The 17,678-nt window shown below is 44.0% G+C and overlaps 1 protein-coding gene across 1 annotated transcript in view; it reads left to right on the forward strand.

Moving 5' to 3' along the window:
- Nucleotides 1–17,678, forward strand: part of Fam184b (family with sequence similarity 184 member B) — an 82,282-nt gene that overhangs the window by 48,317 nt on the left and 16,287 nt on the right. The window contains exons 7-8 of the mRNA XM_051174076.1: nucleotides 11,720–11,829; nucleotides 13,415–13,544. Of these exons, the coding sequence (XP_051030033.1) occupies nucleotides 11,720–11,829; nucleotides 13,415–13,544 (240 nt within the window). The remainder of the gene's footprint in view (nucleotides 1–11,719; nucleotides 11,830–13,414; nucleotides 13,545–17,678) is intronic.

A 17,678-nucleotide genomic window follows, 5' to 3' on the forward strand; every position in this document is an offset into this window, starting at 1 on the left:
ACTACTAATGACTGTTGTGAGCAAGATTTTTTTCAGGGGACTTCTGGTCATTAGGGTATCAGGATGTTGTGATCAAGCTGCTCCAATGAGATAAGGGTCATATGGTTTGCGAGAAGTGTAGAACATTCAGTTTCCATTTCCCTGAAAAGGCACGTTCCCGCATGGATTGTCCATCTTGGTGTCTTGGGGGACTCCATCTCCCAGATCTCTCGTTATCAGCCTCAGCCCCTTCCTAACCCCACTGTCACAGCCACCCAGGTCCAGCCATGTGGATGCTATGGCTCAAGCCTGTCCAGCTCCTCCCTGCTTTCTACACAATGTCTTGGGCAAGACTCTCAGAATTTTTCACCTCAGTAGGTTACTTAGAGGTGTTACATAACAGTTACAGGCTAGGCATTGGAACCGTGTCTGTAATGCTAGCTACTCAGAGGCTAAAGCATAGAGATTGCTTAAGACCTGGAATTTAAGAGCAACCTGGGCAATATAGTAGCACCATGGCTCTTAAAATAAAGCACAACAAGACAAAACAACAACAATAAAAAGTTGTATATTTCATAAACCTAGAAAGATCCTCTCTAAAGAGCTTCATAGAAAGCAGCAACTTTGCTGTGATACCATCTACATTCTGAAGGAGCATGGTCAGAAGTGTTCTCCATGGACCTATTCATTTTCTAACATCAGATCCTACAATAAGGGCCATCCCGTCTTCCCTAAAATCTGCAATCCCTATCTTTATTCCAGTTTTGGCTCAGCTTAACTTAGCACCATTATTCCACAGACTCCACCCGTCCTGTCTACTCTCTCAGGACACACTCACCAGACAGAACCTTACTTCAATGTCACATTCATCCCATTGTCACTGGAGATGTGGTGGTCCTTCATGGTTGCCAAACGATACAGGGGGAGGCTAGGGTCACCTGCAAAAAACATTCAAAATAGACTCAAATGGAAGCTTGAGGGCAATCTTATTAGAGTTTAAAAGAGGAAAGGCCCAGGGCAGGCAAGCTGCAAAGCACAGAAGCTGCCCAGAGGAGGAGGATGGAGGAGAGAAGGAAAACAGCCATGCCAATTAAATTGGTACAGATGTCAGATGCATGGTAGATAAGCAGCCACACAGCAGGAAAGGGAGCGTTAAAGAAAGAGTAAAGAAGGAAAAAAAAAAAAAAAAAGAAAAGAAAAGAAGAGTAAAGAAGTTGAAAATGTCAGGAAAAAAAGTACTTACAGTTTTGCCTGGCATTCATAAAAAAAGAAACCAGAAAAAGGAGCAGCTGAGCCTTTCGGATTGAGGCCTCTGATGGGCTGAAAAACCCAGCCCCAAACTGTGGTTGTTTGTAGAGACTGCACCATGGGAGAAGGTGAGTGGGAATTCTGGGAAAGAAAATACAGTGTCTCATTGAAGGAAAAATGATTCCATTTAACTCTTTGGTGTGGCTTAATGTGAGCCTGCCTTCCTAAGGTGGTCCTTGGCTAGGTAACTGACCCAACACAACTGGAATGTTGGGCCTTTACCCTAGCCAGAGAGTCTATTCTCTTGACCAGAGTTTCCCTTAATGGGTTTTTATTACTGCTTTAATATTAACTGCCGGCTCTCATTATACCTGCTAATATTGTTTCATAGAATGCCCTTTCCTACCTTCACTCCTGGAAGCCTCCTACTCATCCTTTCGTACCCTTCAAGTGGCTAGCCTCCCTTGGCCAGAACAGATTGCCTCAAGTGCAATACAATGGGAGTGTTGTGAGAACTAAAAGATTTAAAGTGGCAAAGATACTCTCTTAGTCACTTTTCTATTGCTGTGATACGACACCACGACCAATACAACTTATAAGAGAAAGTGTTTATCTGGGGCTTATAGTATCAGAGAGTTAGAGTCCATGGTGATTATGATGGAAACCGTGGCTGCAAGAAGACAGCCATGACAGAAGCGTGAGACATAGAGAATTAACTGGGAAAAGACAAACCCCACCCCACCCCCCCAGTGGCACATCCCCTCCAACAAGGCCACATCTCCTACTCCTTCCCAAACAATTCTACCAACTGGGGACCAAGGATTCAAATATATGAGCCTATAAGGGGCCATTCTCATCCAAGCCAGCACAAACACGTTCGTGTGTGACTGGCATGAATACACTGTGGTACATTGCTGTGTACATGTCTCCACCGAGTGTTGCTATGATTAGAAACCTGTGTCTCCCTCAAAATGACAGCTTAAAGACAAGCGGCCACCTTCAGTGTCTGCTAGTCTTCCCTTGCTGTGTTCCTTCCCTCCCCTTCTTGCGTCCACTGTGCTGATGACAAGTGTGAGAGCTACACAGGTTTACCAGCAGTGTCTGAGCTTCCATTGTGGCCGTTGGCTTCGGTTTCCTTCGAATCTGCGGGGGGGAGGGGGGGGGAACCAATCTGTTTAATTGACAAGTTGCAATTAGTTGGCTAATGATTTTCACCGCAGGTAAAACTTCGTAATTTAATAGTGCCTTCTAGACACTCTTCTCTCAATTAGTCTGTGCAGCAATTCAATGCTGCTTATTTTACCCACTAAACGTTTTTTTTTTTTTAAAGACATTAAGAAATCTCATACCTATGTGTCCTAGGCATGCGATAACTTTTGTCTCTTCTCGTCTTCATTAGGAAAGGAGAATTAGATAAAGCAGAGTGGCCGTCCAAGCCTTTCCCTCTTAGGGCTTTCTCTCTAGTTGTCTGGGTTATTGTACCTTCCTTCCGCCAAGTGGCTGCTTTTGCTTTCGTCCTTCCCGGTTTCCTCCTCCCTTCCTACGCTAAGTGCGTAGCTGCTTAGGTTTAGTCTGCCAGCCCTCTAAGTCATTAATGAAATTAAAAATCCCGTGAAGGGCCCCTGTTTCCTAGGTAAAATGTGCCCCCCCCCCCGGGAGGACTCCCAAAAATTCCCAGTCACCATCTTAGCAAGGCCTGCCCTAAGAAATAGTGTTAGGTCTAGTGCCTGGAGGACTGGGAGAGAAAGTGGCAGATGCCAAGGCACGTAGAAATGGGTGAACAAGGAGCCTGATGGTTAAGTTTCAGACTCTGCTGTATAGTATTCTCCCACCTGGAGTCTGAAGTTAAAAAAAATAAAAAAACCTGAACAGCAATAAAATAAGTAAAATTTAAGGTGTGGCTTTCTATGTCTCCTGATGCCAAAATAGGAATCAAGAGTTGTTCTAGTCAGGACCCTCACTGACCAGCTCCAGGGGAATTAGTTCTACTTATGAATTAGATGGGGATATTAGCAGTGCCCATTATTCACCTGCTCTGTGGGTTAAAGCTGTGTCTGAGGAAGGTATGTTGGAATCTTAAACCCCAATCCCCTGAGAAGGTGGCGTCATTTGGAAATAAAGACTGGGTAGAGGTAACCATTTGAGGTCACATTGGATTAGAGCAGGTCCTAGATCCAATGACTGTTGTCCTTAGAAGAAGGCTATGTAAAAACAAATACTTAGGGAAGGAAGCCATGAGACCACTGGCAGACATTAGAGTAATGTGTCTGACATACCAAGGAAAATCGAAGATTGCCAGCAGCCACCAGACACTAAGGGATGGGGGCCGGGGGGAGCAGGCTCGCCCTTAGAGCTTGAAAGGGGAACCAGCCCAGCCAGCACTGAACAGTTAGATGTTGGGTCTTCAGAGCCAGAAGAGAATAAATGTCTATTGTTTATGCAGTGGGAATGTCTCACTGCAAACCTAGGAAAGTAATACAGCTTACTACAGATACAACACACGACCCAGTTTCCACCCTTAGGGCCCCTGCAAGGACAGCTCCGTAAGCAAGACTGCTTTGACATGAAACAGGAACACAGATGTGGAGGGAGAGCTGAGCGGGGTCTGTGGTTAGTGCTGGGCAGATTCCCCTTTTTTTCCCTCTGCTAGGCAGCCTTTTTAGAAGATTAATTGGACAAGGTTTTTTGTTTTGTTTTGTTTTGTTTTGTTTTTTGTTTTTTTTTTTCAAGCCACAAGGCTAATTCCTCAGAACTTTATTTCCTTCATGATTTTTTTACTAATGGATTTTGTGCTGATTTTTCCCCCTTAAGCATTTGGCTTTGCTGAGGGGGCAGGTAAAGAAGCCTGCTACTATCTGCATGTATAACTTGGGACACAGAGGGGACATAAAAATAAAGGAAAAGAGAAATATTCCCTAATGAGTGCACAAAAAAACCTAAAGGTTACCTGGCTCTCCACCATACCACAGAGCTGGCAACTTAGATTCTGGGAGCCTGCCTCAGTTCCCCGTGGAGGTAGAGGTATGTTATGTTGTTGGATAAATGCCTCTAGCCTTAAAACCTGAAACAAAAAACAAGAGACTCTGGGTAATGAGACAAAGCCTCCTGAATGTGGTCATTAACCTGGGCACAGTTCTCCTGGGTCAGTTAGACACGTTTAAGCAGGCTGCTGCACAAGCCATGGATAATTAGAACCTCGCTTGGTTCTAGAAAAAGATCAGCCAGTCAGTAGCATTCTACATTTTTTTCTCAAGCTATCTATATACATCTCTATATTACATCTGTAAAGTACCTTTCCTCGACCTACCAAGTAGATTAATCCTTAAAGGGTTATTGCTGATATGTGGGAGAGCATGGCCAGAGGCAGGGACACCTGGGAGAGTCCAGAATGGACATGGCCAGACTGGGCTGTGTCACATGAGAAGATGGGGGAGGAGAGAGAGGGGACTAGGAGGCCCAGAGTAGGCAAAAGAGCCAGGTAACAAAAATGGTTGGATTATATGGGGAATGGTAACCCCACCCTTGGGCTGGAGAAGTTTAGGGCAGGGGCGTGGTATACCAAGCAAGAGGTCCCTGTAACGGTTAGGGACTGAAGGATGCAGGGAGGCCAGTGTCTGCTTTCATGTGTTAAATGGGTGCCAAAGCCATTTACTCCAGGTTTGAAACCTAACAAGTTCCATATCCCTAGCAGCTGAGCCAGGAAGGAGCCACTGGAGCTGGCCCTGTTTCATTCTAACTCAGTGTGTGACATATTAACAGACCTTCCACGGAAAAGGGCCTCAACTCTTTTGGGATTAAGGAAAGTGACCAGGACTACATCTGTTGCCTCTGACAATAGACTGGAAGAGAACCTTTTGCCTACATGCTGTGCTAGAAGAGAAGCTGCGGAATCAGAGGCTACTTCCTCCCTGGGGTCGGTTCTTCCTGCTCTCAGGCTGTTCTAGTCCACTGAGATTTCTGCCTGAGAAGCCTGGAGATGTTCTTATACTTCCTCAGTTCTTAGCAACTAGCCTTACATGTAGGAGTTCTCTGGTAGAATTTTTGGGATCACTTATGTATACTATCATATCATCTGCAAATAATACGTTGTCTTCTCCTTTTCCAATTTGTATCCCCTTGATCTCCTTCAGTTGTCTTATTGCTCTAGCTAAAACTTCACATACTGTATTGAATAGATATGGAGAGAGTGGACAGTCTTGTCTGGTTCCTGATTCTAATGGAATTGCTTTGAGTTACTCTTCATTTCATTTGATGTTGTCTATAGGCTTGCTATAAATTACCTTTATTAAGTTTAGGTATGTCCCTTGCATACCTGACCTCTCTAGGACTTTTATCATGAAGGGGCATTGGATTTTGTCAGACCTTTTCTGCATCTAATGAACTGATCATGTGGCCTTTTTCTTTAGGTTTGTTTATATGATGAATTATATTTACTGATGAGCCATCCCCACATCTCTGGGATGAAGCCTACTTGATCATGGTGGATGGTCTTTATGATGTGTTCTTGGATTCAATTTGCAATTATTGTATTGAGTATTGTTTTCATCTACATTCATAAGAGAAATTGGTCTGTAATTCGTTCTTTGTTTCCCTGGGTGTTCTGCCACAGAGCTGGGGTATGAGTCTTGGGAATTAGGTCTGAGGGAACAGAGGGGGAAAAGAAGGTTCTAGTTTCTTGCAGGTGTGACCTGTGGTCTCACAGGTGTGCCTGCCGGAGTTGAGGATTGGGATGCATCAATGAGTAGGAGGAGGGGACTTCTGGTCATTAGGGTATCAGGATGTTGTGATCAAGCTGCTCCCATGAGATAAGGGTCATATGGTTTGTGAGAAGTGTAGAACACTCAGTTTCCACTTCCCTGAAAAGGCACATTCCCGCATGGATTGTCCATCTTGGTGTTTTGGGAGACTCCATCTTGGGCCAGGCTAACATGTTTTAAAAACAACCTTTTTTAAGTTCTCCTTTATGAAAGAAACTACAATACATTTAATCTTTTTCTTATAAAAACACTCTGCAGTGGGCCTACATATGGATATAATACATGGTATATGCAATATATAAACAAGCTCATTGACAAACCAGCTGCCTGAGTTTTTACTGGCTGGATAATCTTGGGCAGACATTTGCCATACTTTGCTTTAATTTTCTTTCCTGTAAAATGAGGTTGATGCTACCATCTACTTCAGGCAGTCAAATGAATTGGTATATCTCCAGTATTGGAAACAGCACTTAGTATGTGTGAATAATTCTTCATGTTATAGAACTTACTCATTCTCAAGATAATGTTTAGCTTCAATAGATACCACCATGCACTTTCCCAGTGATGCTGAACCAGTACCTACTACCACTACCAGCATATGTAAGTGGCTATATCAACACACTTGTCAATACGATGATTTCCAAAACCTTTTGAACATTGACAGAGTTTCAGAATTTTAGTTCAAATATTTGCATGGCAACCCTGTGAGAAGCATGGCCAAGGTCTACATTTCATGTGCCTAACATCACTCCCGCATGCTGTCCTATAGCCAAGCCTACAACAACATGAATGCTACGTGGAAAAGAACCTGAGAGGGGCTGTTCTGATGGTGGCACATGGGCACCAAAGCAGAGTGTTAGGTGCTAGCCTCCTCAGTGATGCTCCTGCTAGATCAGCGTCTATAAAATTTAAGAGTCAGTGTTTTAAACTTGGGCTGTTGTTTGTCCTGCCCCAGTATCTTAGTGAGTCAAGAGTGATTAAAAATAACGATGTGAATTAAGAGCAGAATTTCCACTCCCTAAGCATGCAGAGAAGGTTGCCAGGCCTGGGTGTGGCTCTGGGGTGTGTCCCCACCAAAGTTAGCTAGGATCTAACTAAATCTTTGTCCTTGTTCAGACCTGGGTGTGGCTTTGGGATATGTCCTCACCAAAATTAGCAAATGTCCAACTAAATCTTTTGTATTGTGATTCTCTTAGGTCTATAGTGTCATTCATTGGTTTTCACAAAGCCTGTCTAGTCTTGGTAAAATTGAAAAGGAACCTTATTCTGGAAGACTCTTGGTACATAGATACCAAACTAGAGACAAAACGGGGAAGAGATTTTTATAGCAGCCCCTGCCTGGATGCTCTACAGAAGGAAAAGAGCTGCTGTTACAGCCATTAGTGAAGTCATTCCATCTCTGAGAGTGTGTGGGTATTTTCACTGTACAGCACTTGGAGCTGGATGCCTAGCTGATCAAGGCCCAGTTTTCTCCTTGGAGGGCTCAAGTTCAGCTGGGAGAAAACAGATATTTACTTAAAGAATACCATGGTGTGATGAGTACTACAACAGCATCAGAAAGGCTTGTGTACAGCCCTTACTAGAGAGGGAACTCACTTAGAGGGTTTAGAAAAGGACAACATCTGTTGACGTGTGCTGACATGGCCTGATCTCGTCAGACAGATGAAAAACACAAGACAGGAAATAAAAACACAAGATGAGATTCCCGAAGGCTGTGAGAAGGGAGAAAGGGGTACCATAGGCCTAGGAAGCATCCTTTGCTCACCAGAAGCCCTGTGTGATTACTGAATGCATACCTGAAATATTATATGAAGCCATGAGCTATGCAAGAGGAAAACAACTGTGATGTCTCAAGTATCGTCAGGCTGCGAGGGGCTGGCACAGTCCACCTGGTGTTAGTTGAGGGGTCTAGTCCCACCTCCCTGGGAACAAGGCAGGATTATTTCACCTGTTGGAGAGATTCCTGGTAGCAGTGGCAAATCTCTGGAACCCAAGAAAACAATCTAAAGAAGGGCAGGCAGCAGCTCCCATTTGGGATTGAGATGCATGTTCTGCTAGCCCTACCCAGGCCTGTTCAGGACCACAGACAAGTGTAAACACCTCCTCGAGATCAGTTCCCACATATATCATGATGGTAAACACAGGCAAAGCCCTGACTTGGTATCTACAGGCCCTACAATAACCTCCAGGCATGTGCCAGTATCCTCTTTATTTTATGCATAGAAAACTGAAGCCCTATGTAACTTCCTTCAGTGATATGGCAGCAATAGTCCCTACCCTCCATTCCTGGGAGACTTGTGGTAACAGCAGAAACCATACGATAGCATTTCTTGAAAGCATTAAACATTCTATAAATGTAAGGCGACTTTATAGTATCTATTACAGTCCCTAGCTGTCATTTCAGCAAAACATCATTGCATTAGGAGCTCTATTTTAAGATGAGCAAAGTGTTACCTCTGAAAGATGGTCAACTGGACTTTAAAATGACCTTGAATGTTCCTGTCCAGGAGATTTCCTGGAAGTGAGTTTTTCTTTAAAATAGAAAAACAAAACAACGACATCAACAAAACAAACAAAAAAAACTTCTTGATGAGGTTAAATAACTGACAGGTTTTGAAATAACCACCCTTGCTGGGGAAGAAGCTCTTTGGTGGATATTTTGGCAGAGTTGTTTATTTTTCTGTGTGCCCTATTTATACTTAGCCCCTTGTAGCAGTGGAGAGGCCACCAAGCTGAACCTGAGAACCCAATGGAGGGCCTAAAACAGAGAGAGATGCAGAGGCAAGTAACATATGATACCCTCAGTTCCAGAGGCCAGAGTATCCATTCCTGCTGGAGGGCTTGCTAGGATGACAACTACAGGATAGGGCATTCTGTTCCTGTTGGAATTCAAAGAAGTGGATGGCTGAAAGGTTTGTGCTCTGGCTGGAGTTCAGAGACGTGTACGATATTCTAACTAACTGTGTTTCTAGGCTTAGAAGTGCTCACTCAGTGCTCACCTGCTTATTGCTCTCCACAATAAAGTTCATTGTTTAATATTCAAGTGTTATCCTTTTAAACACTGTTTTGTGTTTATGTATAAGAGTGTTTGTGTGTCATGTATAACATGTGTGTCAGGTGCCTGCAGGGTCCAGAAGAGGGTGTCAGATTGCCTGGAACTGGAGAGACAAATAGTTGTGAGCCATCGTGTGGGTGCTTGGAATCAAACCTGCTCTGAGAGAGCAACCTGTGCTCTTAACAGCTGAACCGTCTCCCCAGCCCACCGCCAGCACCTTTGAATGATGTGTTTGACTTGAAATACCAGGTACACAAGGTCAGGTGAGAAAGGGGGACTTTTCATGGTCCGTTGGAATTGTCAAGCTATGTGTCACTTGCTTCCCCACGTGATTGTGGGGAAACAGTTGTGCCTTCTTAGTTACTTTTCCAGCACCTAATGTGCCTACAAGTGGCTGGTGCTCACCACCTCTCATGTAAACTGGCATCTGGCATGACAGTTGAGAGCTTCATTCTTTAGTCCCAATAATTAAGAGGTCAGATTAGGAAACTCCTAAAACAAACCTTTGTTTCAGAAGAACCCTGGGGTCTTTTTTAAATCTCTGGTGTTGGAGGCATGGCCTTTTCATTCTTTGAGGAAGATTCTGTGTTAGTCCTTTTGTGGTACTACAATGAAACACCTTAGGCACCTTTATGGCCTTGTAAAGTTTTTTCTAGCCCCAGTTTTGGAGCATGACTTGGCTCTGGCAGAGGGCCCCGGCATGTGCAGAAGGAATAGCTTACCCATGAAGCAGGGATCCAGAGAGAAGCAATTTTGGGGTTGTGTAACAACTTGTTCTTTCCAAAACTCACTGCATGAGACCAATATTCCCTTCTGAGAGTAGGATCTCAGTGACCTAGAACTTCTCACTAGGCTGCACTTCTTAAAGGTCCCATGAGTTTCTATGCCCCTAATGATGGACAGCCTCCCAACATAGCAACTCTTAGGGACAAATCACACCCAAACAATAGCAGATACCATCACTTGCATGTTCAATGAGGAAACTAAACAACATTCATCTCTCAGGTTTATCTGTCTGTCACTGTAGTGAGAATACTGTACTGTCCATCACTGTTGACTATAGTAAGTACTGCCTTGTACAGCAAGCAGATCTCTAGGTGACAGTCATCCTGTAGGAATGAAACTCTCTACTTCTATCTCTATCACAGTTCCTGTGCAACTTTATTAACTTGACCACTTTTTGTTTCCCTGATAAGTGGAGTGATAAACTATTTGTTTTTCTGTGGCATCCATATCCATGTGACATTTAAGTCAATGGGACCAGATGAGACTCTAAGTCAGGAGCTGATGCAGAAGCAGAGGAGGGGTGCTGTTTAATGGATTGCTTGTGCTGGCTTGCTTAGCCTCTTTTCTTATAGAACCCAGGACCAGCAGCCCAGGGAAAACTTCACCCACAATGGGCCGGACCCTCCCATGTCAATCACTAATTGAGAAAATACCTTAGAGCTGGATCTCATGGATACATTTCCTCAACCAAGGCTCCTTCCTCTCCAATGACTCTAGCTAGTGTCAAGCTCATACAGAAAATCAGCCTGTACAGTTGTCTCCAAGTCTACTGAGAGATCCAGTTAGCTAAGCCCTGAGAACTGACAGTGTGTTTTCCACGTGGAAGTTATCATTACCCTTACATGGTGGACTTTAATAGACAACACAGTACAGGAAAAGGCAGAAGGCGGTTTCATTCCAGGTCAAGTTGGGCATGGGAGCCCAAGGACCCACCTTCCAGCTCACATACCTCTTCCTAGCCAAGGTTCCTCATCCTAGGATGTCAAGCACAGTTTGGCAAATACAGGTGCAAGCCAACACATTTGTCTGCATTAAAGGAGGAGGAGGAAGAGGAGAAGAAATAGGTTCAAAAAAGGGAGGACCGTAACTCAAGGCCATCTAACTAGCTTGTGAAAAAAAGTCAGGTTTCAGCTTACCACCATTTGATGACAGTTGAGAATAAATCTGTTCCTGCCTATCTTATCCTCTGCTCTTTAAGGGCAGTTGTTTTCATGATGAACAGGGAAAGGAAAAAAGCCTTTGCTCCCTTAATTGCCGTGGAAAGGAGAGAAGGATAACATGAAAAAATTCAACTGATTAAGTAAGCGCTCTGAGGCCTCACTGCTAGGAATCATTTCCACAGTCTCCCCATTTTCCATTTGTCAAGATCCATGTTTCCTAATCCTGCATCTACTACAGTCTAGGGTATGAGTATAGCAAATAATAGTTATCGCAATCACCTTTGCTGACCACTGACTGACAGCTAGAACTGCCCTCTGACCTTCCCTGTGCATTCCTGGGTCAGGCCTAACAGGACCGTCCGTGGGGCACACTCAGGACTGTGTCGTATGTAAGGTAGTAAGAAGATCAGACCAGCATAGGAAGGCCCCACTGCTTATCCCATTTCCCAATTCACTGATGATGGGAACTGGGCGAGACATTCACTCTCTTGGGTTTGTTTTACAACCATGTGAATTATCGTGCAGACTGCTAATCAGGACGCAAGGGCCAGAGCCCACACTAAACCATACACCTGCTTGTGCTCTAGGCACTTCACTGTCCCAATCTTACTGTCCTGCATCTGCCAGTGGGGTTCCCAACCGGTCTCTGGAGGCCCTTTCTCCCCGCTTTCTGCTTTTAACAAGCCAGATTAAATTCAGGAACTTTAATTTCATCCTGTCGTTTTTTGCCTTAGGATCCATGCTCAACGCCAAAGGAACCTTCCCAGATACTGCCCAGAGAGGAGGACCCAGAGAAGCTGACAGCTGAAGAAGGAACCAGCAGCGATGAAGAAGAGAGCTGCAGGTAAGCTGGCAGCCTTATGAGTGTGCCAAGCATGAAGATTCAGATAGGACCGATGTGCTTGTTCATTCCTCCTATCCTCAAGTGGCTGCATTAACCTGGTGCTTAGCGCGAGAACAGACAAACCTTTCATGCTCTTCTACACAGCTATGGCTTCCCATAAACTGTCTTATTTAACTTTCACACCAACACAGAGGACCTTATAAAGAACCTGAAGCTCAAAGAGATTAATAATTCTGCCCAAGAGTCAAGCCTAGACTAGCTACAGCCTTTTCTTCTATTGTCGGGAAAGCAAGGGGAACACTGTTACCAGAAGAAGCCCCTGTGTATTCCACCTGTATGGCTGCTGCTGCTTTACCAGCCATCCTCAAGATAGGATATTTACCTCATGGTGGTCTACCTTTGAGCTTGACTTGGCCATGCTTTGCTGGGTTCACATTCCTTTGACCCCTAGCTGAGGATGGGGTGTTATGGCTCTGCCATACTAGAGTTCAAGTCCCATGCTGGGACTCAGGCTGAAGAAGTAATTCCTAACTAAGGCATATTGTTGTCGTGGTAACACGACATTATGATGGGTTTAATTATTATATTTTCATGCATGTATATCGTGTAAAGATTTTTTTTTAATTTTTTACATGTTTGGATATTTGCCTGCATGCATGTATGCATATCTGTGGAGGCCCAGCGTAGGACATCAGGCCTCATAGAACTGGAGATAGAGATGTTTGTGAGTCACCATGTGGGTGTTGGAAACTGAACCCAAGGCCTCTAAAAGAACTGCAAGTATCCCTAACCACTGAGCAACTTCTCCAGCCCTATACATGCATATCTTATACCTGTGTGTCTGGACCTGTGTGTCTTTTCTCTGCAAAGCAGAAGTCCCCACCCTCATGGCCCTTTCCCCAGGAGCTTTTACCACCCCCTAATGACTGGTCCCCTGGCCTAATGTTTTTGCCACGAGAAACTAAAGGCCTCTGTGTGACATCCCTTCACATTGTTAAACAAGGTAAACACATCCCAATCTAAGCATTTTAGTTTTTCAGCGAGTTCCAGAGTTCAGAGTGAGAAAGTATCTTCCTGAAAGACATTTGTCAGCATCTTCTTAAGATGCAAAATTATTTAAGTTTTTGACCAGGTTTTCAATCAGGAGAAGCCTAATTATCATCTCCCAGTTTACACCTGGGATAGCCAAAAAAAAAAAAAAAAAAAAAATTATGAGCATGCTTTGAAAGTATGGAAGGTGGGCAAAGTTTTGTCTTTCTTCTTTCCTTCCTTTTTTCCTTCCTTCCTTTCTTTTTCTCCATAAATATATATATATATATATATATATATATATATATATATATATATATATATATTTGCTTCTCAGTCCCTTAGAAGAACTCAAGCTCACAGTTGTTAAGTTCCCACTAAGATCAGGTAGTTCCTGTAGAACCTTATACAATAAAACTTATAACTTAAGTCAAGTTGCTTTTTGAAAGACAAAGTTTTCTTATCCCAGTGACTCCTCCAAGAGCTCCCTCCTCCCAGGTAGGAGCTGTTGAAACATCTACAACCTCTAATCATTGTATTGTTCATATCTTCAAAGGATTGGAGAATCCCTCAAGGAAGGAAGTGACCTGAAACCTCCACTGGGCTCTGTGCTAAAGGAGAAGGCAGTGGAGATTGGATATCAACCAGAGGAATGGCAAAGCCAAAAGGCCAAGCTACAAATCCAGGTAACACGACAGCTCTGGATAGGATATGGCTCACCCATCCCAGAGTACACCTGTGCCTCCTCCTGCAGACAGCCTTGAAAAGCACACAGGGCCAGTTTCCATCTAGCTGGTCAGGACGATTAGACTTCTTGGTTTTGCTTATTCATTAAAAACTTCAGCACCCACTCTGAGTCATGTGGATGGGATCCATCAGTGAACAAGTCAGATAAAAGCCCTTGTAGTTTAGCCATAGGGAGTATACACATATGCACCAGAGGTTGAGCACACAATTAAGAGTGTTTGTCCTTGGTTTCTGTATCTGTAGATTCAGCCAACTTCAGGTTGAATATATTTGGTGGAAAGTGCATCTGCATTGAATGTATGCATACATTTTTGTTGTCATAGTTTGTGTAAACAAAGCAGCTTGATGACTGTTAACATAGCATTTGTATGTAGGAAGGCTTTTTATACATATAGGAATGTGGGGTGTGTGTGTGTGTGTGTGTGTGTGTGTGTGTGTGTGTGTGTGTGTGTTATACAGACACTACCCTATTGTCTATGTTCATGGAACCAGTCCTCCACAGCCAAGGAGAGACAATTGAACTGTATTTTCTATCTTACAGTAGAGATGTTAAACACTAAACACCGTACATTAGAAGAGTTTCAGGAAGAAAAGCCTCAGTAAGGAGTCACTGGCCTCTCAACAGTTCCAAAGGTGGATGTGCAGCAAGGACGCAGGGGCTCTGGAAATGTCGCCTTTAACGGCAATAGTCTAGGGCAGGGAGGGACCTGGCCCTAGGCTGGGTGTTTGTCAGCTGCAGCAGGCTCTGCAGCAATGTGCCAGTGACTGTAGGGAGGACCTTCAGGCACTTCCACAGCTGTCAGACCAGGGTCACCAGGAGAGCCTGCAATACAGCCAGGACTCCAAGGCCCGGCCTGAGGTTGTCCACTGGCGAGCCCTGAGCATTCTTGAGAAAGCCAAGGCCCCGGAGTTCAAGGTATGGCGACCCTGTGAAGTGGGCAATTTGCTGGTAGTCTGCCCTACCTGCCCCTGCTAGGCTCTGATGTCCTGCACAGAGCCTTCCATTCACAGTTCCCAAGGACTACAGCAACGATAGGAACATTGTTATTCTAGCACCCCTTTACACATGAAGAAAAGGCTCAGAGAGATTCAGTACCTTGCCAGCCAGAGTCTGGTCCATTGCATACCTGGTTCGCCTTTTCTCATTTTTATATACTCTTAACAACAGAAAAACAACTATGTCAGGCCTCATAGTGGCACGTGTTTATAGTCTAGTACTCCGGTAGATGAAGGAGGGGACCACTGTGAAACTAAGGCCATCTGGACTGCACAGCAAGACTCTGCCTCAAAGAAAAGGAACATCTTGTGTTCCTGTCCCATTGAGTGGTGCTGTGTGTGATGCATGCCAGGAACTCAGGCTCAGCAAGGCAGCCTTAAGAGAAAGGGGAAGAGCAAGCTGAGAAGGACCACTCAGCTGGGAAAACCTTCCAGAGGGTAGGGGAAGCTGCAGCATGGTGGACGGTATTTAATCCAGCAGGCAGTTCAAGCAACTTGAGCACCTTGTACCTGCTACCTTCTGGCCAGTCTCAAGCATCACATCCCTTCCCATTATCTTAGACGGCCTCCTAAAGAGGTGTCTCACAGACAGGAAGCAGATTTGGGAGAGAGTAAAAGCGATCAAGGCCCCATGAAGGAAGAAATGTGAAGAGTTTAGGAACCACTGGACGGCTTAGAGGGCTGGGGTTCTGAAAGATGCGGATCCAAGCGAAGAGAGAGCTGATGGAGACGCCGACATTGCGTTGGACATGCTTTTCACTTTTGGAAGTTGTGACAGGGCTCAGTTAAAGAGCACTAAGCAAATCTGCTTTCAGTACAACAGTGAGTAATTCAAATGAAAGCCAGAACATTGGACACGGGAGGGCTCCTGTCACGACAGCTTATTAGGTTCAGCAGAGAAGGTTGTTGGCGTAGGTGACCTTGTGTTTTTAAAGTGAGATGACTGTGAGAACTGAAAGGGAGAAGTGAGATATAAAATGCGAGATGCCAAATCCTCTACTATAAAGCCAAGATCACCAAGACAGAGCAGAATGGCAACACTATTTTCTACGACGGTAAACACCCAGAAGCAACTACCAACAGTGAACGGCATGGGAGCAGGTGTGGGAAGAGAAAAGGAGCCTGCTTATTTCCCTTTTGCTTAGTACTGTGCGGTTCTTTATAGTATGGAGTGGATTGCCTTCATAAAAAAAAATACAAACAAAGTAAGCTTTAAAAAGATGATGGCACCGTACATACAGACTGTGTGCTAGGCACCCCAGAAAAAAGAAACAACATCAGTCAATTCCCTCCTGCTATTCTTCCATCTCTTCTTCCAAATTCGCCTGCAGTCTGTAAGAACAAGCGGGCTCACAAGATCCTAGGTCTGTCTGTCAGCTGCTGCAGCTCTAGCCTGCGTGTTTGCTTGGGCTTTCCCCCCTCAGTCTTCTACAGGCAGTAAAGGGAGTGCCCTGTGCCCCCCATCCCTGCCCTACCCCCTCCCCAGCAAGGGTTAACTCACCAGTGTAGAAGGGCTTCAAAGAATCTGGGGATTAGGCCGGAGGATGATACAGACAGACGCCCTGTCTTTTTTCCATCTCTACGTGGCGTGTGTGTGTGTGTGTGTGTGTGTGTGTGTGTGTGTGTGTGTGTGTGTGTGTAAGCTGGCGCTACCCACTTGTCTGTGAGAGCCAAGCCTACAGCTCACAGGCAGCTTGGAGGCAGGTGAGCGAGGAACGACAGCAACGCAAGGTCTGTGCAAACACCATGTGTGTTCCTATGGCCATGGAGGACAGCCGAGGGCACAGGATACCCTGCAACTGGAAACTGAGTACCGGGAGCTGAACTTGCATCCTCTGGCGGAGAAGTCATGGCTCTTAGCCACAGAGCCCTCTCCATGGCCTCAAAATCTTTTAAAGCCAGTTTTTGTGACTGTTATTAAAAACAGACCCATTCTTAAGAAAACCTCATTATTTAGAGTAAGGATTACATTTTAGTTTTATATCCATGCTCTGAATATTAATAACCTGCAATCATTATACATATATCAAACCTTACATGATCTATTGGAACCTTCTATGATATGCTTAAGTATTCTCATTTTGTCCTTATATTTCTTTTTCCATCTTGGAAATACTCTGTCTTTTTTCTTAGGACAAACCCATATTTTTCCATATAAGAGACTTTTATCAAGAACAGTATCTTTTTTACTTTTATTATCAAAAGTATATCCTGATGTTTACATCTTCTCTTAAATTTCTCTCTCTCATCCTTACTGATCTCTTTTTACTTAATCTCCTTATTTAATATTATGAGACAAAATACACATATTTATTAACTTATTTTATTTTATTAAGACAGGATTTCCCTGTGTAGCCCAGGCTATCCTGGAGCTGACTTTGTAGAGTAGGCTAGCCTCCATCACAGAGACCTACCTACCTCTGCTTCTGGTGGACAAGGACTGAAAACACACCATCATGACAGGCTTTAATTTACCAATTTATTAAAAGAAAGCTTGACCCAATTTACATTTTGAACATAATGTAACAAATTAAGAACACTTGGCCACACATTGTTAAACTATAAGATTCTTTTTTTTTTTTTTTTTTTCATTTTAAGTCCAAGCAGACAGGATCGCTTCACGGATTTGTAAAATGTTTTCCTTTAAGCATTTATCTTTGTCAGCAGCTCCATCAAGAGCTGTCCAAGAGTATAACTTCCAGTGTCTTTGGACAGTGAACTGTCTTGTATGAGCAAGACAAAGGCAGAAAATAAAATATACAGATGATCCCCAAATTGCAATTTGGGATACAAAAGGCATTTACTTCCTTCCAAACTCTGGGAGATCAAAACTAGCAACCTTTTACCATAGATGAATAAACATAGTCAGAGCATCTTGCCAGAACATGCCCCCAAGGAAATGTTGCCAGAAATAGAGGCTTTGCTACCCATTCTAACAGTCAGAGCTATGAAATAAACCAGATGGAACAGGGCAGAAAGATACTTTGAAATCAGAGGCGTGAAATCATGAATAAAAACAGAATGGAGCAGAACAAGCTGAGACGGAGGCCAAAACAAGGAAACCAAACCAAAATGTA

Source organism: Phodopus roborovskii, unplaced genomic scaffold, assembly GCF_943737965.1.
Source record: "Phodopus roborovskii unplaced genomic scaffold, PHOROB, whole genome shotgun sequence".
Lineage (NCBI taxonomy): Eukaryota > Metazoa > Chordata > Mammalia > Rodentia > Cricetidae > Phodopus > Phodopus roborovskii.